The sequence below is a fragment of the Microcaecilia unicolor genome, chromosome 3, assembly GCF_901765095.1.
Source record: "Microcaecilia unicolor chromosome 3, aMicUni1.1, whole genome shotgun sequence".
Taxonomy (NCBI): domain Eukaryota; kingdom Metazoa; phylum Chordata; class Amphibia; order Gymnophiona; family Siphonopidae; genus Microcaecilia; species Microcaecilia unicolor.
Genome location: NC_044033.1, coordinates 289,431,086 through 289,454,424, shown reverse-complemented (window position 1 = coordinate 289,454,424; position 23,339 = coordinate 289,431,086). Strand labels below are relative to the sequence as shown.

The window sequence follows — 23,339 nt, the reverse complement described above, 5'->3', positions numbered from 1 at the left end:
GCTTCACCAACTACATAAACTCCGAATTCCGCAAGTTCCGCTTTAATTGGCAAATATGCACCACAGTGCTCTACGCACTAGGGGGCATATGTATGGTGCCAAGCAGCACATGCAACATGTACAACACTATCAGTTGTGTGCAATGCATGGCACTTAGGCATGCCCACATACACCATACATTGACCTGTCATAAGTGATCATGCCTAACTTCTGGCACAACAAAGCAAGCTTACACTAGTACAGTGTTTCCCAAGTCCGGTCCTGGAGTACACCTTGCCAGTCAGGTTTTCAGGATAACCACAATGAATATGCCTGAAAGAGATTTGCATATAATGGAGGCAGTGTATGCAAATCAGGGGTGGAGGAATGGGATTTGATATACCGCCTCTCTGTGTTTTTTGCAACTACATTCAAAGTGGTTTACATAGAGGTACTCCAGAACTGGACTTGAGAAACACTGCGCTAGTACTCTCTAATGTGTTAGGCACACCTAAGTGCCGTGATACAATTGGTGCTCATCACGCCTTATTCAAGGTGCCAAGTTATCAAATTACCTCCATTATTGACAATAATACAGTGGGGGAAATAAGTATTTGATCCCTTGCTGATTTTGTAAGTTTGCCCACTGACAAAGACATGAGCAGCCCATAATTGAAGGGTAGGTTATTGGTAACAGTGAGAGATAGCACATCACAAATTAAATCCGGAAAATCACATTGTGGAAAGTATATGAATTTATTTGCATTCTGCAGAGGGAAATAAGTATTTAATCCCTCTGGCAAACAAGACCTAATACTTGGTGGCAAAACCCTTGTTGGCAAGCACAGCGGTCAGACGTCTTCTGTAGTTGATGATGAGGTTTGCACACATGTCAGGAGGAATTTTGGTCCACTCCTCTTTGCAGATCATCTCTAAATCATTAAGAGTTCTGGGCTGTCGCTTGGCAACTCGCAGCTTCAGCTCCCTCCATAAGTTTTCAATGGGATTAAGGTCTGGTGACTGGCTAGGCCACTCCATGACCCTAATGTGCTTCTTCCTGAGCCACTCCTTTGTTGCCTTGGCTGTATGTTTTGGGTCATTGTCGTGCTGGAAGACCCAGCCACGACCCATTTTTAAGGCCCTGGCGGAGGGAAGGAGGTTGTCACTCAGAATTGTACGGTACATGGCCCCATCCATTCTCCCATTGATGCGGTGAAGTAGTCCTGTGCCCTTAGCAGAGAAACACCCCCAAAACATAACATTTCCACCTCCATGCTTGACAGTGGGGACGGTGTTCTTTGGGTCATAGGCAGCATTTCTCTTCCTCCAAACACGGCGAGTTGAGTTCATGCCAAAGAGCTCAATTTTTGTCTCATCTGACCACATCACCTTCTCCCAATCACTCTCGGCATCATCCAGGTGTTCACTGGCAAACTTCAGACGGGCCGTCACATGTGCCTTCCGGAGCAGGGGGACCTTGCGGGCACTGCAGGATTGCAATCCGTTATGTCGTAATGTGTTACCAATGGTTTTCGTGGTGACAGTGGTCCCAGCTGCCTTGAGATCATTGACAAGTTCCCCCCTTGTAGTTGTAGGCTGATTTCTAACCTTCCTCATGATCAAGGATACCCCACGAGGTGAGATTTTGCGTGGAGCCCCAGATCTTTGTCGATTGACAGTCATTTTGTACTTCTTCCATTTTCTTACTATGGCACCAACAGTTGTCTCCTTCTCGCCCAGCGTCTTACTGATGGTTTTGTAGCCCATTCCAGCCTTGTGCAGGTGTATGATCTTGTCCCTGACATCCTTAGACAGCTCCTTGCTCTTGGCCATTTTGTAGAGGTTAGAGTCTGACTGATTCACTGAGTCTGTGGACAGGTGTCTTTCATACAGGTGACCATTGCCGACAGCTGTCTGTCATGCAGGTAACGAGTTGATTTGGAGCATCTACCTGGTCTGTAGGGGCCAGATCTCTTACTGGTTGGTGGGGGATCAAATACTTATTTCCCTCTGCAGAATGCAAATAAATTCATATACTTTCCACAATGTGATTTTCCGGATTTAATTTGTGATGTGCTATCTCTCACTGTTACCAATAACCTACCCTTCAATTATGGGCTGCTCATGTCTTTGTCAGTGGGCAAACTTACAAAATCAGCAAGGGATCAAATACTTATTTCCCCCACTGTACATGGAGATATCAATATTCAGCTACAGGGAGAGTATATATTTAATGGCACTATCTGTTTAGCTGCTGTCACTGAATACCCGTGTAAAACCTGAAATGTCTAAGTATGTTTCAAGTGATACCTGCTAATGCCGCTTAGATGTTTAAATTATATTTTATTTATTTATCCATTCATACTTGTATCCCACAATTATCCAAAAACTAGTTTTGGTTCAATGTGGCTTACATTTAACAGAGATTACACTGATTCAATTACATTTACAAGGTTGTATGTTGCTGTGTTTTACAGTGGTTGGGAAGATAACTATTAGTGCATATGGAATAGTCATTGGGTTTCTTGAGAAGATATGTCTTAGATCATATCTTAAATGAAAAGATGTGTTACAGTTAGAGGTTGTGTTGTGTATGAGTAAGTGTCACTGCCTCCACAATGCCTTAGATCCTATCCCTGCTTTTGGAGAGATAACTTTGGACATATAAATAAATCATACATCCAAAATTTATCAGTTCAACTGCCTTGTATTAAAAAACAAAAATCATCAACAAATACTTATGTGGTCAGTGGAAACAACCTGAGAGTGGTTAAAATAAAGGCAGAAAAATACAGTGTGTTAATAGTGATGAATGATAACATGGAAAAAGGTACAGAAAAGATAACAGAAAATTGTCAGGTTCTGGTGCCAGTCCATGTTATTCCTAGTCAGATTACATTTGTAGTCTGGTGGCAGGATATCACATATTTTGTTGCTATTCTCATCTTTCTCACAGGATCATACTAAGAGTTTCCTGTTCATTTTTTATGGGACCTATGTAACTCTGTTTCTATCTGTGAGAAGTGTCATACCAAGGGCCTATGTGAGAGGTACAGCCACAGAATGCAAATATGGAGGGGCACAAAAAATTGCTCCCACCCCACCATCTCCTCTGATGGGTGGTGACAGCGAAGCAGGCAGGGAAGGGGGTGCTTTGCATTTGCACAGGGCACGCAACTACACTTCTATAGTTCAGTACTTATCTGTGAGAATGTGTCAATCTGTGTGGATCAGTCTCTGGTTTTGTATCTCTGAGACTATTAGGCGTGTACAGGTGGGTGTGTCCCTCTGCCTGTGACTGTGGTATGTGTGTGTGAAGTCTCTTTCTCCTAGCACAAGCAGGATGCCTCAGCCACATATAGGTGACATCCATGACTCCCATTGGACAGAAATGGTCTCCAATAGCTCAGATTTGTTTTTAATCCCTACGAGCATGTGCATCAGATGCCTCCACTGGGCGAGTCCAGGCAACTCCCTTTTAGCGTTGCCAATTCTGAGGTAAAACCATGGAATTGGGCTATTTCCCGCTCCTCTCCATGATTTTATTTTTAATGCCTGCAGGTCACGGCTTTTTGGGCTATTTTTGTCCAGGTTGTGCTTTTTTTTTTTTAATCGCTGCGGCCCGCAGGTTGGCTCCTCATTTATTGCTGCCTTCCTATTGGTCCTAATTGGACCACTAGGAGGTAAGATCTGGCCCTTTCAAATGCTGCACCGCACCATGGATTGCGCGCCTTTTTTCTACTACTACTACTACTACTACTATTTAGCATTTCTATAGCGCTACAAGGCATACGCAGCGCTGCACAAACATAGAAGAAAGACAGTCCCTGCTCAAAGAGCTTACAATCTAATAGACAAAAAATAAATAAAGTAAGCAAATCAAATCAATTAATGTGAACGGGAAGGAAGAGAGGAGGGTAGGTGGAGGCGAGTGGTTACAAGTGGTTACGAGTCAAAAGCAATGTTAAAGAGGTGGGCTTTCAGTCTAGATTTAAAGGTGGCCAAGGATGGGGCAAGAAGTAGGGGCTCAGGAAGTTTATTCCAGGCGTAGGGTGCAGCGAGACAGAAGGCGCGAAGTCTGGAGTTGGCAGTAGTGGAGAAGGGAACAGATAAGAAGGATTTATCCATGGAGCGGAGTGCACGGGAAGGGGTGTAGGGAAGGACGAGTGTGGAGAGATACTGGGGAGCAGCAGAGTGAATACATTTATAGGTTAGTAGAAGAAGTTTGAACAGGATGCGAAAACGGATAGGGAGCCAGTGAAGGGTCTTGAGGAGAGGGGTAGTATGAGTAAAGCAACCCTGGCGGAAGATGAGACGGGCAGCAGAGTTTTGAACCGACTGGAGAGGGGAGAGGTGACTAAGTGGGAGGCCAGCAAGAAGCAGATTGCAGTAGTCTAAACGAGAGGTGACAAGGGTGTGGATGAGGGTTTTGGTAGAGTGCTCGGAAAGAAAGGGGCGGATTTTACGGATGTTGTAAAGAAAGAAACGACAGGTCTTGGCGGTCTGCTGGATATGAGCAGAGAAGGAGAGAGAAGAGTCAAAGATGACCCCAAGGTTTCGAGCTGAGGAGACAGGGAGAATGAGAGAGCCATCAACAGAAATAGAAAACGGGGGGAGCGGGGAGGTGGGTTTGGGGGGGAAAATGAGAAGCTCGGTTTTGGTCATATTTAATTTCAGGTGGCGTTGAGACATCCAGGCAGCAATGTCAGACAAGCACGCTGAAACTTTGGTTTGGATGCAAGGTGAGATATCAGGGGTAGAAAGGTAGATTTGGGAGTCATCAGCATAGAGATGGTAGGAAAAGCCATGGGATGAGATTAATGAACCGAGGGAAGAAGTGTAGATAGAAAAGAGGAGGGGACCAAGAACAGAACCCTGAGGTACGCCAACAGGCAGAGGGATAGAAGTAGAAGAGGATCCACCAGAGTGAACACTAAAGGTGCGGAGGGAGAGGTAGGAAGAGAACCAGGAAAGGACAGAGCCCTGGAATCCAAGTGAGGACAGGGTATCGAGAAGTATGCTGTGATCGACAGTGTCAAAAGCAGCGGAAAGATCAAGAAGAATGAGGATGGAATATTGACCTCTGGATTTAGCCAGTAATAGGTCATTGGAGACTTTAGTAAGCGCAGTTTCGGTTGAGTGGAGAGGGCGAAAACCAGATTGTAATGGGTCAAGAATAGCATGTGAGGAGAGAAAATCAAGGCAGCGGCGGTGAACAGCACGCTCAAGTAATTTGGAGAGAAAAGGAAGGAGGGAGATGGGTCGGTAATTAGAGGGACAAGTAGGGTCAAGTGAAGGCTTCTTAAGGAGAGGTGTGACCACAGCATGTTTAAAGGCAGCAGGGACAGTCGCAGTGGAAAGTGAGAGATTGAGAATGTGACAGATAAAAGGAATAAGAGTAGGAGAGATGGCATTAAGAAGGTGGGTGGGAATGGGATCAGAGGAACAGGTGGTACATTTTGAGGAAGAAAGGAGAAGTGTAGTTTCCTCAATAGTAACTTCAGGAAAGGAGGAAAGGGAATGAGGGGAAGTCTTCTCTCATGGCCTGCACGACCACGCCATGCTTAAGTTTTCACTCAGCCGGAGGAGGCGAGGGGCAGGAGACAGACGGTCACCGGATGCTCTGGTGGTGGGACCCCTCCTGATCTGCTCTCCAGTCTGAGTCAGAGAGCAGATCATCAGGAGAGGGGGACCCGCAGCCACCACCAAAGAGGAGGATGAAGGCAGAAAGCGCAGTGAGTGATATATTGACCTCATTAATATTAATACTGGCCTTATTAATATTTATATTAATATTGTGCTATTTTGGGAATACTTTTTGGCTGGAAAATGTTTTGCCGTCAGTCCCTTTCCTGCCTCAGTCTAAGTTTTCTGCCGTTCCCAACGGTCAGATTTTTCAGCTCTCCACCAACTATCTTTTAATGAGCTCATGCACTTACACATCAAGAAACAAACTTCAAGATACCAACACTGGGATGCAGGCACCACCATGAAGGTTCCAGACGCAAGAGGTGTATGACCGAGATCTAGGACTTGCAGACCTCGTCCTACCTGTTTGCTCAATGGCCACATGTCTTAGTGCCCAGATGCATAGTCGAGACACTGTTCCTGCATAAAGCAGTACAGGCAAGAACAACTCTTCCTGCAGCTCCACAACCAAGCCTCCTTCTAGTGCCCCCCCCTCGAGGTCCGCTAGACCCTATCGGGCCTCTCCCACCCCCAAAATGCACATACAACAATCTCAGAGCTCCCTGCCTTAACCCCAGACTGTCTCCTCAAGCATTCAGCCATCAGGAACCCCAGAAATTGTCCTGTCCTGAGCACAGAACACAGGGGGGGGGGGGGGAGAGGGGGCACAGCTCCTACTGCTTGTCTGACTGTACATTTATCCTTTAGATTGTAAGCTCTTTGAGCAGGGACTGTCTTTCTATGCTAAATTGTACAGCGCTGCGTAATCCTAGTAGCGCTTTAGAAATGTTAAATAGTAGTAGTAGTATTCTACTACTACTACTACTTAACATTTCTAGAGTGCTACTAGGGTTACACAGCGCTGTACAATTTAACAGAGAAGGACAGTCCCTGTTCAAAGGAGCTTACAATCTAAAGGACGAAGTGTCAAGTTGGGGCAGTCTAGATTTCCTGAATAGAGGTATGGTGGTTAGGTGCTGAAGGCGACATTGAAGAGGTGGGCTTTGAGCAAGGATTTGAAGATGGGCAGGGAGGGGGCCTGGCGAATGGGCTCAGGGAGTTTATTCCAAGCATGGGGTGAGGCGAGGCAGAAAGGGCGGAGCCTGGAGTTGGCGGTGGTGGAGAAGGGTACTGAAAGGAGGGATCTGTCTTGAGAACGGAGGTTACGGGTAGGAATGTAGGAGGAGATGAGGGTAGAGAGGTAGGGAGGGGCTGCAGATTGAGTGCATTTGTAGGTTAGTAGGAGAAGCTTGAACTGTATACGGAACCTAATCTGAAGCCAGTGCAGTGACTTGAGGAGAGGGGTGATATAAGTATATTGGTCCAGGCGGATGATAAACCGTGCAGCAGAGTTCTGAACGGACAAGGGGGGATAGATGGCTAAGTGGGAGGCCAGTGAGGAGTAGGTTGCAGTAGTCAAGGCGAGAGGTAATGAGAGAGTGGATGAGAGTTTGGGTGGTGTGATCAGATAGGAAAGTGCGAATTTTGCTAATGTTATAGAGGAAGAAGCGACACATCAGGGTGCCTGTGAGTGCTGCTCCCCCCCCCCCCCCCCAGCCATACAGATCAGACCAGTCTCATCAATGCCAAGCTCACAAAGCCCGCCCACCCTCACAGACACCAACAGCCATGCTGACCTTCCTGTCCCCTTCAACTCACTCCTGCCAACATCACTGCCACACACCGGCATGCCCCATCCATCCAGACATTGCAGGACAGGTACAGGCCTGTGAACACCAGGCTCTTAGGTGTTTTCACGGAGCCCAAGAGCACTCACAGGGATCCTGTTGCCTCTCTATCAGCAAACAATCTTTCTGCCTCTCTGGAAAGAAAGACTGATCCTGCAGGGATTCGTGACTCTGCCTGTAAAGAGACAAAACAGGCATCACTCCTTATATCAGGCCCAAAGGAGATCTTCAGAGTACCCTGGGGGATTTGACACATGGGTCAGCAACAAGAAATCCTGAAAAGCAGCAGGGGATCTGCCTTGATCCTGCACAGAGTGCCCCTCCTCCCCCAAGACCTCCAGATGAGGCATGAGGCAGGGAGCTAAACTGGACTCTGGGGAAGATGCACTAAAACAGTCGTTAATGCCCGTTGCTTACCAATTCCTTAGCGAATCGGTAAGCAACGGGAATGCATCAAGGAAAGGGAATGCAAATGAACTGCTCGTTGTAGCTCACTTGCATTCTCTATTCCATCGGTAAACAGTCGGCCGGTCGAGCATGCGCAGAGCAGCCAAGCGTTATGCTGAGCTAAACGCGCTGTGATTGGCTCAGAGACTTCCAGGTCTCTCAGTTGAGTGAAGGACGTCCAAAAAGGCCGTTTTTATTAGAGGGGGGGGCATCCAAAACGGACGTCTTTTTGGATGGGCGTCCTCAACTGCACTCTTCTGCTAGGATTGAGCCGCTTCAGAGCCTTCCTGCAGCAGGCCATGGAGGGGGTGAGCGGCGCGGCGTCTTCCTTTCGGGCGGCACAGATTTGGTTTTTTTTTAATAAATCTGTTTATTGAAACCAGAACAAGTGACATCATACAAATTTAGACCAGCGGATTGAGTATAAGCTGGCTAATTTTAATATACCTATCTTCAGTTACCCCCCTCCTCCATTTTCGGGCGGCACAGGTTTTTATTAAGTGAAGGATGTCCAAAAACAATGTCTTTGGAGTGGGGTTTTTTTTTCCAGGTGAAGGACATCCAAAAAGGTCGTCCCTGACAACATTTTTTTTCTTCCAATTTGCCCCAACGAGAGGTGTAGACCTCCTGTTAGGTTTTTCACGGTAAGGGGATCAGAAAACCGTAGTGCATCTCATTATAATAGCCTTGCAACGGTAGTGCAGCTCATTATAATAGCCTTTGGATCATCTGCATTCCGTTTTCATTAGCTGCTACCGTGATCGGAAAATGGCTCGGAGAAGCCTTTAGTGCATGCCATGGTTTACTACTTGCTCGTTAATGGCTCGTTAAGTTTAGTGCATCTGACCCTCTGTCAGTGCAGCGCTCTGCCTGTACAGATACAAAACAGGCATCACTTATCTGGGGCCCAACGGAAGGACTTCTTCTGAAGCACTGGACCTCCATGCAGTTGAATCTGCAGCATAATTAAGTAGGTCTGGACCCACCAATTGGGTCCCATGGCTCCCGAGCCTGCGCTGAGGACTATGCACCTCAAGGAGCCCCCACCCCAACAGTCTGGATCACAACAGGTACTGCATTGGCCTTCGGCCAAGTGCAGCCAGCGCGGTCAGTGCAGGGTGCACACTCCCAGTAGCACGACATTGCCTCCAGCATCAGTGACCTTCCCACAGGGGACCGTTTAAAATAAATAAAGCTGTCTCACACCTTTCTGCAGGTAAGATTCACTTCCCTTTACCATGATGCCAGGGGCTTCAGGCCGATACTTCCCCTAATGACTGATCACTGCGTTAAGGAAATGGCCTGACCCAGTCTGGAAATACTGAGGGCCCCTCACAGGCCAACTCGCTACTACACCCTATTTCTATTTCATGGGGGGTAGCAGTACCCACAGCCTCAGGGGTCTGTGGTCCACAAGCCCTTATATGTACACACTATGGCCCAAATGCAAGTCCACTGTCTTCACCGGGGGGGGGGGGGCAGGATTGACCTTGAATACTTGGTTTTATATAGATGGATAGAGATATAAACACCTATCTATCTGTCTGTCTGTATATATATCTATCCTATATAATAAAAAGCACCTCCAACGTTCTGAACCTGAATGCGTGGCAGTGAAAGGTTGAAGGGTTTGTGCTACCTCTAACGCTGTATCCATCTCCTGAATTGATGTCACGTACTTCCGGGTTCGTCACAAACAGTACTGACCAACCACAGGATAGCAGCACAAGGCACAACCTCAACGTCTATAGCCTTCCCTTCGAGTTCATTCCCTCAGTCCTGCCCTCGCGGAAAGAGGAAATTACATCAGCAGGCGGGACTCAGAGGGAACAAAGTCGAAGGGAAGGCTACAGATGGGCAGGGCTTTCAAAGACGCAGCCGCTTTGATGGAGGTAAACAGGGGAATGAGGAGAATCGCTGGGTGGCTGGAGGAGGGGCAGGGGAGATAGGACAATCGCTGGGTGGCTGGAGGGGGGGCAGGGGAGAGAGGAGAATCGCAGGGTGGCTGGAGGGGGGCAGGGGAGAGACGAGAATCACTGGGTGGCTGGAGGGAGGCAGGGGAGCAAGGAGAATCGCTGGGTGTCTGGAGGGGGGCAGGGGAGAAAAGAGCATCAGTGGGTGGCTGGAGGGGGGCAAGGGAAAAAGGAAAATCGCTGGGTGGCTGGAGGGGGGCAGGGGAGAAAGGAGAATCACTGGGTGGCTGGAGGGGAAGCAGGGGACAGAGGAGACTCGCTGGGTGACTGGAGGGGGGGCAGGGGAGAGAGAATTGCTGGGTGGCTACAGGGGGGCAGGGGACAGAGGAGAATTGCTGGGTGGCTGGAGGGGAGGGGCAGGGGACAGAGGAGACACACTCGCACCCGTCTCACTCTCTTTCTGTCACACACACACACTTGCACATTCATTCTCTCACACACACACACTCTCAAACATACACACTCCAAGAAAACCCTTGCTAGCGCCCGTTTCATTTGTGTCAGAAACGGGCCTGTTTTACTAGTATCTATATATATACACACACCTTCGAACACCCTGAAAAACCAACTGGAATGGTTTAAAATCAGGGGGCAAATGCTATGCAGTGTCAAACTGGCCTTATTTGGAACTACATTCATACTGAAATCAACTGGAACTGTCTAAAATCAATGGGTTAACAAGAACTAGGGCCTAGGCGGCCTTATCCCAAACCACATTCACACTGAAATCAAATTGAACCTTTCCAAATCAAGATGCTAATGCTAAACAGTGCCAAATTGGCTTTATTTGGAACTGTATTCACATTACACACTACTCCCACTACTTCTGATTACCCATTCGGGGAATGATTATTACAGATTATCACCATTCAGATTACAAACCCGTTGTTTCATAGTACACTTCTTATGGTACCACTACCAGGGGCTGTGATCGTTATACAGACTGGGAGCCTGTACTTCTGCCAGGTACTGGTGACCTGGATCGACCCAGTATGGCTAGTCTTATATTCTTATGCTCTTATTTCCGCTGTCTTTCCACTCATTGGTATGTTACAACAACTGTAACTGCACTCAGACTGAGTCTAGTTACCACCTATTCAAAGGCCCATCAGTGGACATTCTAGTATTCTTACAGCACCATCTCTGCCACAGACCCGTTTGACCCCTTGCTGCCAACAAACCCCGTGGGGCCTTCTACTTTTCTTTCACATCTTGCACCACTAGATTGGGCCAGAGCCTCCTACCTCAGCACATCAAGGGCCATAAGGAACAAAACCCACTGGGGCACCTAACCCTCCTTACGCCCCTTGGCTCAGCAGTAACCTATATGTGGCTGATGCATCTTTCTTGTCCTAGGAGAAAATGAAGTTACTTACCTGTAACGGAAGTTCTCCATGGACAGCAGGATAAGTCAGCCTCACAACCCACCTACCTCCCCTTGGAGGATCCGTCCCTAGCTAGGGATTGACTGAGGCAGGAAAGGGAGTTGCCTGGACTCGCCCAGTAGGGACATCTGCTGCACATGCTCAGAGGCATAAAAAACAATCGTTCTGAACTATTGGAGAGCATTTCCGCCCAATGGTAGCCGTCGGACATCACCTATATGTGGCTCACTTATTTTGTCTGTCACTCTTTTGGTGTATGCGTGTGCGTGTGTGTGTGAGAGAAGTCTTTCAGAATGCCACTCTTTCTTTGCAGCTCTCTGTGTTTCCTTCTGCTTGTGAGTGTGCGTGAGAAGTCTCTCATGCTTTTGCTTTGTGCTGCTGTCTCCTTCTGCCTGTCAGTATGTGTATGATCTCTCTCTTTCAAAGTAACACAGTAAATTATGGCAGATAAAGACCCACATGGTCTATCCAGTCTGCCTGATAAGGTGGCCAGAGCCGCACCTGCCACTCTGCAGGCCACAGTCACCCATGCTTAAACACTGGTTATCAAGTCTCTACCATACAAACCCTATAGGCAGCCAGGTATGATGGAGTTTTGATTATAACCATATATCATCCCCAAGTATTGCCAACAGTATTCAACTTACCAGTCAAGATGTCTTCCCCTTCCCCCTGAGCTGCACAGCACCCTCACTCTCAGCATGACAATAATGTGATCTACAACACTGGAATTGTTGAAGCTTCACCTGTCTTTTGCCACTTGCGGAACACAAACCATAGAAGTCTGTCCGACTTTGGTCTTAGTTCCCACTGTTCTTGCCCAACATAACATCTCAACAGCCATGTCGGGTTTCCTCCTCTTTCTATTTAGGCATCCCCTGTTTCTATCCCACACATTTTTAAATTCGCTCACCGTTTTTGACTCTACCACTTTTCCTGGAAGGGCATACCAGGTGTCTACTACCCTCTCTGTAAAAAATTATTTCCTGACGCTACTCCTAAGCCTGCCTCCCTGCAGCCTCAACTCATGTTCTCTAGTTCTACCGCCCCTATGTCTCTGGAAGAGGTTTGCTTGAATATTAATACTTTTCAAGTTCTTAAATGTCTGTATCATATTATCTCTCCTTCTCCTTTTCTCTAGCGTATACATATTCAACTCCTCCAGACTCTCCTCATATGACTTTTGACACAAACCCTGTACCATTTTTGTTGGCTTCCTCTGAACCACCTCAACTGTTTTTATGTCCTTGAAAAGATACAGCCTCCAAAACTGGACAGAATAATTCAAGTGGAGCCTCACCAATGACTTGTACAGGGGAAACAGTACCTCCTTTCTTCTTCTGGTTTTACCTCTCTATGCAGCCTAGCATTCTTCAGGCAACAGCCACTGCCTTGTAACATTGTTTCACCATCTTGAGATCTTAGACACTATCACCCCAAGGACTCTCTTCTGCTCTTTTGGATTTCTACACCCCAGGTGCATCACTTTGCCCTTCTTCGCATTCAATTTTAACAGCCAAACATTCAACCATTCTTCTAATTTTTGTAGATCTTCTCTCACGTTGTCCACTCCCCCTGGGATTCCACTCTGTTGCAAATCTTGGTGTCATCTGCAAAATGCAAACTTTTCCTTCTAACCTTTCAGCAATGTCGCTCAAAAATATGTTGAATAGAATCGGCCCCAGTATCAGTCCCTGAGGTACTCCATTACTTACCTTTCAATCTTCTGAATAAACTCCATTTACCACCATCCTTCACTGTCTGTCAGTCAACCAGTTCACCAATGTATGTTTTAACTTTAGCCCGCTAACTTTATTTATGAGCCTCCTATGAGGAACTGTGTCAAAGGCCTTACTGAAATCCAAATAGACTACATCTAGCGCATGTCCACTATCCAATTCTCATCACCCAGTCAAAGAAATCAATCAGATTAATTTGGCATAATTTTCCTGTGGTGAAAGCATGTTGCCTTGGATCTTGTAACCTGTTGGATTCCAGGAAACTCACTATCCTTTCCTTGAGCAGGGCCTCCATTACCTTTCCAACCACTTAAGTAAGGTTTACTGGTCTATAGTTTTCCACTTCTCTGTCTCTACTTTTGTGAAGAGGGACCACATCCGCTCTTCTCGTCCCACGGAATTTTATCTGTCTCAAAGAACTTATTAAACAAATTTTTAAGAGGGCCCGCCAGAACCTCTCTGAGCTCCCTCAAGATTCTGGGATGGATCCCTCCCATCTGTCCTCATGGCTTTGTCCACTTTCAGTTTTTCAAGTTGTTCATAGATGCTTTCTTCTGTAAATACTGCAATATCAACTTCATTTTCATATATACCTTTATCAGTTACTCAAGGCCCTACTCTAGCATTTTCTTTGGTGAAGAAAGAAGTATTTGTTAAGCACATCTGCTTTTTCCTTATCACTCTCCACATAGCAGTTCAGCATCTTTCAGTCTTACAATTCCATTTCTAGCCTTCCTCCATTCACTAATATACCTGGAAAAAAGTCTTCCACCATTCGTTAAATTTTTAGCCGTTTGTTCTTCCGCTAGAGCCTTTGCCAGCTGTATTTCTCTCTTCACTTTTAGTTTTATCTTGTAATATCTTCTGTCTTCTTGTGTTCCTTTGAATTTCATGAACACCACCTCTTCTGCCTTTCGTCAGCGACTTGTTTGGTGAACCATATCGGTTTCCTTTTTCTTGTTTACCGTCCTTATCTAAAGACCTGTTGCTAATTTTATAGCTTTCAGTATGAACCATATATTCTCCACCGCTCTGATGATGTCCCTCCACCCCATCAGCTTTTTCTTCAGGTGCTCCCCCATTTTAACAAAGTCAGCATTCTTAAAATCCAGGATTTTGAGCAAAGTGTGTCCAGATTCCACTTTTAGCTAGGTGGGCACCACCCAGACACTGGACACACTATCTCCATTTGTAAGCACAAGATCCAGCATTGCCCCTCCCCTCCCGTCATGGGTTCTGTCACCATTTGTCTCAGCGGTGCACTTTGTAAAGCATTCACAATCTCTCATTTCTTTCTGATTCTGCAAATTTCTACTACTAATCATTCTTGCAACCTGCAGCTGGCAGGTTGAAATCTCCCAGTAATAGCACCTCTCCCTTCATTCCCAACTTTTGAATATCTATGACAAAGTTTTTTGTGGCTGTGTGTCAGTCTTTTGCTTTGCAGTTGTGCGTCTCCCTCTGAGTATGTGTATTTGTATGAATCTCTCTCAGTGTCACTCTTTCACTGTGTGTGTGTGTGTGTGTGAGGTCTCTCTCTTTCTGTTGTGTCACTCTTTTGCTTTATTCCTCTGTGTATCCCTCGTGAGTATTTGTGTGTGTGAAGTCTCTTTCGCTGTGTATGCCCGTGAGTTTTCATACGTGTATGTAGTCTCTCTCTCACTATGTACGTTTCCCTCTGCCTGTGTTTGTGTGTATGTTAGTATATGTAAGGACTCTCTCTCGCTGTCTATGTCTCCCTTTGCTCTTGAATGTTTGTGTGTGTGAATTCTCTCTTTCGCTGTGTATGTCTCTCTCTCTGCCTGGGGCTGTTTGTGTGTGTGTGAAGTCTCTCTCTCTCTCGCTGTGTGTCTCCCTCTGCCTGTGTATGTTTGTGCGTGTGTGAAATCTCCCTCTGCCTGTTTCTGTGTGTGTGAAATCTCCGTGAATGTTTGTGTGTGTCTCCCTCTGCTTGTGAATACTTATGTGTGTTAAGTCTCTTTCCCTGTGTATGTCTCCCTCTGCTCTGCCTGTGTCTTTGTGTGTGTGAGATGTCTCTCTCTCCTCGCTGTGTCTCCCTCTGCCTCTTGTGTGGGTGAACTGAAGTCTCTATGCTGTGTGTCTCCCTCTGCCACTGACGACTGCGTGTCTCTCCCTGACTCCCTCTCTTTGTGTGTGTGAAGTCTCTATCGCTGTTGTGTGTCTCCCTCAGCCTGTGAATGTTTGTGTGGGTGAAGTCTCTCTCTCACTATGAGTGTTTCACTTTGCCTGTGATGTGAGTGAGTGTACGTGTGTAAAGTCTTTCTCTCGGTGTGTATGTTTCCCTCTGCCTGCTCGTTTGTTGGTGAAGTCTCTCTGACTGTGTGCGCGCAGTCGTTTGCTGAGTTTGTGCTGCCGCTACGGTCGGGACTGTGCCTGGAAGTGAGTAGCAGAGAGCTCGGAGCCGCCTTCAGGCCCAGGAGTTATTTTGAGTGTGCTCCTCCCCTCCAGATCTATTTCTGTCGGAGCCCGGGGCTGGGGGGGGTAGTAGTCAGTGAAGTGAGATCTGGGCGGCGGGACCTCCTGCTCCTCCTCTCCTCGCATCGGGCCCTGCAGTGCAGATAGACAGCCCGCGCCTCCTTCCTTCCGCTCGGTCCCGGGAGCATGAGCCTGCTGCCGGCGGCCGCTCGGGAGCTGCGTGTGCCGGGAAGCCCATGCCGGGATTACAGCAGATGTTAAGGACAATTTACGAATCGGAGTCTTCTTTCTCCACAGATGGAAGCCGAGGGAGCTCAGAGGGCGTGAGCCCGGCCGGGGGACAGCGCTCCTGCAGCCCAGGTCAGTACGGGGGATGCTCGGGTGGGAGGTACCGGCTTCACAGGCGCGACACGTTACCAAAGTCAGATGCAAAATGTTTATAATAAAGGCGTAAAGAAAACGCAGTGTAATTGGGGACCGCGGGAAATGTTTTGTTTTGGGGATCATACAAATCAGCCTCCTCGGGGAGTACTAGTTTGTTTACATTGGGGGAGGGTTGGCAAAGAGTAAGGAAGTCATATGGTAATGGGGGAAGGTGTAGCAATTCAGCGTTTGAGGGGCCAATCCTCTGCCCCTCCTCCTCAACAGCTGCTTTGTTGGTGCTTGTGGGTGAAAACTTCATAGGATGCTGATGGCCCAATCCGTTCTGCTGTCGGTAGTTTTCTAGTAGCATTGAACATAAGTCGTGATAACTATATGTGCTTGTGTCTAGAGGCTGAGTACAGCATCTGAAAAGTCTAATTGCCAACAAAAGATTTAACAATGGCAGCTTCTGTCAGCCCTGGAGTGGGGTTTGTGGTGTAGTTATGCCTCTGTCTTGCACTAGCCCTCAGTGGCAGAGCTGTTTACTGTCAATGAATGTCGGAAGTTGCCATGCTGCTCAAACAGCAGAGCAGTGGGCTCCGATCCCAGAGATGGAAGCCGCCTCTTCCCCTGAGAGCAGTGAATGAGATCCCATGGACATTCTGGTTATTACTGTGCTCGGTTGATCCGAGGGTTTTCAGGAAAGCTGCTAGCAAAAGTCACAAAACTTTTCTTTCCAAGAAGGGGAAAGTTATCCTAGAAGTCAGTATCTACATCTTAAACCTTCCTATTGCCTTTCTCTTCATCCTCCTCCATCTGGTAGTGCAGACACACTGTTCTCTGGTTTTGATAGCTGATTAGATACTGTTTCCCAGCTATAAGTAGGTTAGTGGGAAGCCAGTTGTTCCAGGTTCTCTCTGTTAATTTGGGTTCATCAATAAGGTGCTGGGGTCCCAGAAGGGGGATTTTTTTTTAGTTGCCCCTTTCCTTGAGAATACACTAGAATTCCAAGTAAGTTTGGGCATTTATTAATCAGGGAATCAGAGGTGAGTTATTGAGGCTTCTATTCATAGTTGGACGCCTTCCATACTGTGGGTTTTGTGAGCCTAGGATTTCCTTTGTGGGACTATAAAATAATTATTTGATGCCCAGTTTTAGTTGATGTTATTTAGAGTTGTCACCAGACGACTGTCAGACCAAGTTGAATCTAACCTGTTTTGTTAAATAGCATTCCAGCGCATTTTCTGTCTTTTGTAGTTTTCCATTTGAAAGAAAAAAGGAAAAATCCTGTAATGCAGTGGGATAGGTGTAAGAAAACTAGGACTGATTTGGATTGTCTGACTGGGCTCAGGTGATAGCACTGTCTTTCTGAGCTCACTGTGGCCCTCCTGTAATAGGCTAGTGCTGCCTATAGTATCCCATGGACAGTGGAGGGATAGAGATGTTTAACTCGGCTAATTCATGGGCTGATGCTCAGAATTCGGCGCTACCTGGAACAGTGCCTGATCAATACTGCAGGAGCACTGATGGAAAAATAGTTACCCAATTTTAAACTGTAAAAAGATGTAAATGATATGCGTGCTGTTTGACTGAAAGCAAGGGGGAGCTCTTGTACACATGCACCAGGCAAACCTGGAAGCAAAGAACACATCTGCACCGTTCTGCGCTTTAAATATTATCTTTTCATAATTTTTTTCATCTGAAAAGCTTTTAGTTAAGCACAGAAAATGGGTGCCAATATGTGCTTTAATTAAGGGTTTGTTCTGACTCGCATACATTCGTCTCTCGCTACTGGTGCTTAGAGGCTTGCACGGCCTTTTTTGCTTTCAAATTAAATAAAAACTGGCAACATTTAAAGAAAAAATTGTGGGAAATCCTCTCTTCAAACACCCCAATGCGTTCTTCAAGCTGGTGTTAGGTTTTCAGTGGTAAGGGCGGCTTTCTTTTGTGCGCTGTTCTCTGAGCTTTGGGAGAGAATAGGAAATTATCTCATAAACATCCGTTTGACTACATTTGCATACTATTCGTGTTAATCTTTGGCGCGCACACTTTCTCCTGTGCTAGAGACCTCTGAACATTCTGTGCTCACTAACGCCAGCGCTAGTCTGGCGCTAATCACCTCTAGTGCTGGTGTTAGGTTTTGAGTTTCGGTCCATCGGGTTTTTAATCGGACAGCACAAAAAGCGGCCCTGCAGTGTGGTGTGTTGGGACAAATTTTCAGGGGGCACTTGGCTACTTTTCTAAGCCGGCTGCTGCCAGAACAAGCTAAGCAGGGGCTACCGGATGGAAAACACATACCGGTAGTTGTTGGATTTTGCTGATTGACTGTTCCTGTTTGACCAGTTTGTTCATTAGGTGCCAATGATAAGGGCAGCAGAAGAGGAGTCCCTGGTATTTCTCCTCTAGCTTAGGTGTTAAAGCAGAGCCTCAAGTCTAAGGCTTTTTGCACACCTGCCTGACCTATAAACTAGCCTTTAATACATCTGTTTTAAGATGCTGTAAGAGGGAATGGGGTGGGCACCTCACTACGTATCTATTTCTGGAAGACTGTGCAGAGATCTGAAACCATACACGTACTATTTCCTGTACTTTCATTACTGTGTTTTGAGACTGTTTTGCTATGTAACAGAAATGCAGAAGGTCACGGGGTTGGGGAGGAAGAATTAGAGCTGTGAGTTCAATGATTAGCACTGGTGGGCCGATGTTTGTTACTCACCAATTGAGTGGTGCTGATAAGGTGTGGAGTTCAACTGACTCCAGGTGTACGGATGTACTTCCTGGATATAGTCGGCACACAGTGCCTTGGGTGATAAGAATAAGCAACATGCTTCTTTCTCTGCTGCAGATCAGCAATAGCGTTTCTACTTCCTGTGTAACAGGGTGTTGCCTGGGCTGAAGAAATCACTTTCAATTGTGATGTCATTGCCTTCTATCTGTTGTGACATCACATTGAGTCACTGTGTCTGGTATCAGAAACAAGGCACACTGCCAACACTTCCAAGAAATGCTAGTCTGGTGGATTCAAATGGTATTCAGTGCTGGAGAGAGGGGGGTTCAGCTAATTGAACTGTTCCATTGGCTAACGTGCTGGCGATTCATAAGATTGATTTGCATACACTGCCTCCTTGGTATGCAGATCTATCTCATGAATATTCATTGCAGATTTTCTGAAAACCAGATTGGCTGGGGTTCCCCCAGGACAGGTTTGGGAACCCCTAGCTTAGTGTCATTTTGTATAAGGTGTTGCGATTTCTGTTTTAGTACACTCAAATGTGTAGAAATAATGTTTAACAAACCAGTTGGAGATAAGGCATGCAAATAAACTCTAACCTATATTATATGCAAATTTCTCTCATCATGCATATTCATTGTAGGTCCTAAAAGCCTGATTGGCTTGGTTTGTCCTGAGGGCTGGATTGAGAAGTCCTAGTTTAAATAGTGTAGGAACAGATAGGCATGTCGTGTGGCCTTTATGTGAAAGGAGACTACAGGTGACATTATAGGGTAAAGGGTAATGGATTTAATGATTTTTCTGTGGCACAGCCAAAGCAGTTTACACATTAGGATCACATCTCACTAAAGTGTTAGGGCTGATAGCCTGACAAATAGTAAACTTATAATTCAAAGGAACCTGTTTCAGGGCAGGATTAACCCTTTGGTGGGCCCTAGGCAAATAAAGGCACTGTACTATAAATACATTTTTGAACTCCCACGAATTGGGGGGGGGGGGGGGGGGGATATATGGTTCTGACTGCAGAGGAAATGAGCAGTGGAAGAAGCAGCAGGTAACAAGTGCTGCTCACTGATCTGCCCTCTGGAGGTAGTGCACAGGCAGTGGGAACAGTAGACAGACCTTGCAAGTCATACTAGTGCTGGTCTCCTCCTAGCTCTTCGTTCTGCCAGAAGTTGAGTCACCAGGGCAGAAATAAGCCCTAGGAGCCATTCAGTTAGCAGATCTGAGAAGCCCCTTTTAAATATTTGGCCCCTAGGCATGGGCCTAGTTTGCTTATGTCTGCATCCCACCCTTCCTGTTCTCATAATTGATGAGAGTGTTCCCATAAGTAAGGGAAGGGCAGTTGGACTGTGCTTTGCTGGAGGCAGGATAGTGGGTTTTTTTTTGTAGTTCTATAATACTTTCTGATTTTTTTTGTTTAAAAGATGTTGGTTAATATGCACATTTGTAGGTACTGTGTTGCCTCTTGTGATATAGGAAGTAGCGCCAAGGTGTCCTCCCGGTCCTCTTGTCTGAGGAGTGAGTGGTGACAAGCACAAGAGGCCTCACTTACAGTACTTGATAACATAAGGATGTGTTGTGCTTGAGAGCCCTAGTCTAAGGGAGCTGGTGACTTCCACTGTCAAGCTTTTGAACATTTAAAAGCTAGTTGTTATATCAAGCACTGAGCAATGCAAAAGAGTGCAACGGCTGGAAAGCTGTCTGCCCTTTAATCTGGCTTCATACTTGTTCAGTGAGTTTGCTTTTTCTGTTGCTAATTTCCAAGGGTATTCTATTTCTTTTGAAAGTCTACAGATTTCCTTAGTGCTGCACTTCTTTTGTGGTTGCAGGAAAAGTTCAGCTAACCTGTACAATTCAGGTTTCTGTCTTCCTGAATCCAGGGCTGGTGCAACCTTTAGACAAACTAGGCAGGTGCCTAGGTCAGCAGCTGCTGGGGGTGGGGCAGGGGAAAGGGAGCAAAGAGCAGCTGTTTTCAAAACAAAATAGGTTTAGACAGCCACACAAACTGCAAGAATCATTGGTGTGTGTACCTTACTTGGAAGAAGAATGGGCAATTTTCAAATAGCCCATTTGCGTTTGTAATTGGTTTTTGGAAATTGCTCTTATATGTTCACAAAAGTCTAATATTTAAAAGTATGAGGTCCAAGTATGTTTATAGGATTGATCTGAGGGTGACCGTGTGCTGATAACCATGGTTCTCGAGTTTTAATTATCAAAATGTTGGAAATGGAGGGGGTGGCTAGGAGTGTAGAAGCTAATTAAGAGAGTGCAAGACTCTGAAGGTTTATCTGGGACGACAAATACCTTGCACTGGCCCTGCCTGAATCTTGTAAGATTGTTCTTGGAACGTTCATCTATTTTTTTTCCCCTTTGTTGCTGGTGGATTTTGCCCAGCCCTATAATTAGGTTTAATATGAGATAGAGAACAGGTGCATACAGAGAGGGGGATGGGAGGATCAGGCACTGTCTTGGTGTGCTGGGAAGCCATAAAGATGCTCTTTCAGAGAGCCTCACCTGTCCTAACATGGGATGGGAGGGAGGAGAGGGTCACTTTTTCACCTGACGTTATGTTGCACTATTCACAATGGAGAATGTCAGCTTTAAGAATTTACTATGGTAACTGCAAGCTGGGATTTTTTTTTCTTTCAATACTGATTTTCTAGCTGATTTTGTGTTGAGGGCCCTGAATTGACAAATTCCAAACAAGGTGGTGCCCACCCTCCCTTCTGCCCCTCCTAGCAGGTTTACTTGCACATTGCCTATTCTGCAGATAAGGTGGCCAGCTGATTCTGGTCAGTTGTGACAGGCTGAGCCACTTTTTCGTCTCTGGACTTGTAGGCAGGGGTGTGCTGGTAAATTTTTAACAATGGGCTCTCTCTCCGGGAATAGCCGGCCCTGAAATTCTTTTTTTTTGGGGGGGGGGGGGGGAATACATGCCTCTCTCTCCCCTCCCTTGTGCGGGCATGCTAGGCATACCTTTGCCGAGCCCCACCAGCCAATAAATGGACTGCCACCATTCTTTGCTGCTTGTTTCTGGCTCTGAGCAGCATGATGGAACCTTCTTGCGCTTGCATGAAAAGTCTCAGCCTGATGCTCAGAGTCAGAAACTAGGAGCAGGGAGCAGCAACAGCAGTCTATTTACTTGGCTGGTGGGGCCAGCATTACTGCCAGCAAAGTAAAAATGAATTCAGGAGGGGGCCCAAGCCCACATTTTGGGAGTCAGTTGTTAAAGTAGCCATGGGGAGGCCTACTTTAACAACCGGCTCCCAAAATTCTTAAAAACTTAACAAACGGCTCTCGCGAGCCCTTGAGAGCCTGCTCCAGCACACCACTGCTTGTAGGGCCAGTTTTTCTAGGAAAGGCAGGAGCTACAGGTCCAGAAATACAATGGGGCAAAACTGGGACTGCTCAGCCTGTCGGTGTTGTCTCAGACTGCTGCCTTTTTTGCAACTGAAAACAAATTATTTTTCCCTTCCACCACTAGTTCTGCTCTCTGACTCACCTTCCTGAGCTGTAGCACAAACACAAGCAGTTTAAATTGGACCGAGTGGCTGCCGCTGCAATTGTGTTTACACAGAGCATTGCAAGACCTCCGTTTCCTGCATCTCTGTGCCAGGGACAGTCCGGCCAACAAGAAGTGTCCCTTTTCCCTCTTTTAAATGTATGCAGCAAGAACCTGAGCAAAAACCTAGGAGAGGAGGGCATAAATATCTCGCACTTGCAGCTGCTGGTGTCATGCTTGCAGTGTGCCTTCTTCAACCATAAGGGCTATTATCAGAGATTTAAGACCTGCATGTTTTGTTCTGCTGATTTTATACAGATTTTCCCTTTTGCCAGTAGGGGGGTCCCTGGAGGACATGTATCACTGGTTTAGATCAATTCTTCTGTGTGACACACCTGACAGCGTTTATGTATGTGACACACCGAACACTAAAATGCACAGCTGAGGAAATTACACCTAAATATTTCATTGTTTGGCTGTAAGTTTAGTATGAATTTGCCTACCCCATATCAATGAACTGTATGGAAGACATCAGTCCCAGATTTCTCACTTACACAGCAACACAAATATATATTCAAATTCTGGTGCCTGTTCTATTTTAGGAATACCCCTGACCTGCCCATGCTCCCTCCATGGCCACACCTCCTTTTGGGTTGCAGGCTATGGGATTTGGGTGCACATTGTTGTAGCACTTAGCAAGATGTGCATCCAGTTCCAAATTTTGTGCTGATTAGTGGCACTAATTGGATTGTAAGCTAATTTAGTTGGGTGCACATCTTGGGTTGGTGCCCAAATATCAGCACCATATATAGAATCCTGGGGTATATGGGTAGTGACAGGATGAAAATCTGCCATATATGCAGGTGTAGAGCGAGCGTGGCACCCAAAACTAACCTTATAGAGGTGATATTCATCAGCTGAAAGATGAATTTATACATATTTATTGAAGCACCACAGCCAGAGTTTTAAATTAATGCAGTTACTATGGCTGCTGAAAATCCTTCCCATGTTTATTTGGCCAGTTTTGACTATTGTTCTGAAGAACTTTGATTGTTGAGTCCTTCTTTATAATACCTGTTGCCATTTTGATAGTCAACTTTTCTTACAGGGACATATAGTAACATAGTAGATGACGGCAGAGAAAGACCTGTACGGTCCATCCAGTCTGCCCAACAAGATAAACTGATATGTGCTACTTTATGTGTATACCTGACCTTGATTTGTATCTGCCATTTTCACACCACAGACTGTAGAAGTCTGCCCAGCACTAGCCCTGCCTCCCACCACCGACTCTGCCACCCAATCTCCGCTAAGCTTCAGAGGATCCATTCCTTCTGAACAGGATTCCTTTATGTTTATCCCACACATTTTTGAATTCTGTTACCATTTTCATTTCCACCACCTC

At 46.2% G+C, this 23,339-nt stretch overlaps 1 protein-coding gene across 8 annotated transcripts in view; it reads left to right on the top strand.

The window, feature by feature from the left end:
* Window positions 1-23,339, top strand: part of HDAC7 (histone deacetylase 7) — a 964,197-nt gene that overhangs the window by 421,535 nt on the left and 519,323 nt on the right. For 6 of the 8 annotated variants that reach the window (XM_030198158.1, XM_030198156.1, XM_030198154.1 and 3 more), the window contains exon 1: window positions 15,425-15,695. The exons of 1 other annotated variant lie outside the window; for it this stretch is intronic. In XM_030198158.1, coding sequence (XP_030054018.1) covers window positions 15,572-15,695 — 124 coding nt within the window. In that variant the 5' untranslated portion in view covers window positions 15,425-15,571. Of the gene's footprint in view, window positions 1-14,960; window positions 15,300-15,424; window positions 15,696-23,339 lie in introns of those variants that run through there. One more of the 8 variants, XM_030198159.1, reaches the window with a different exon arrangement.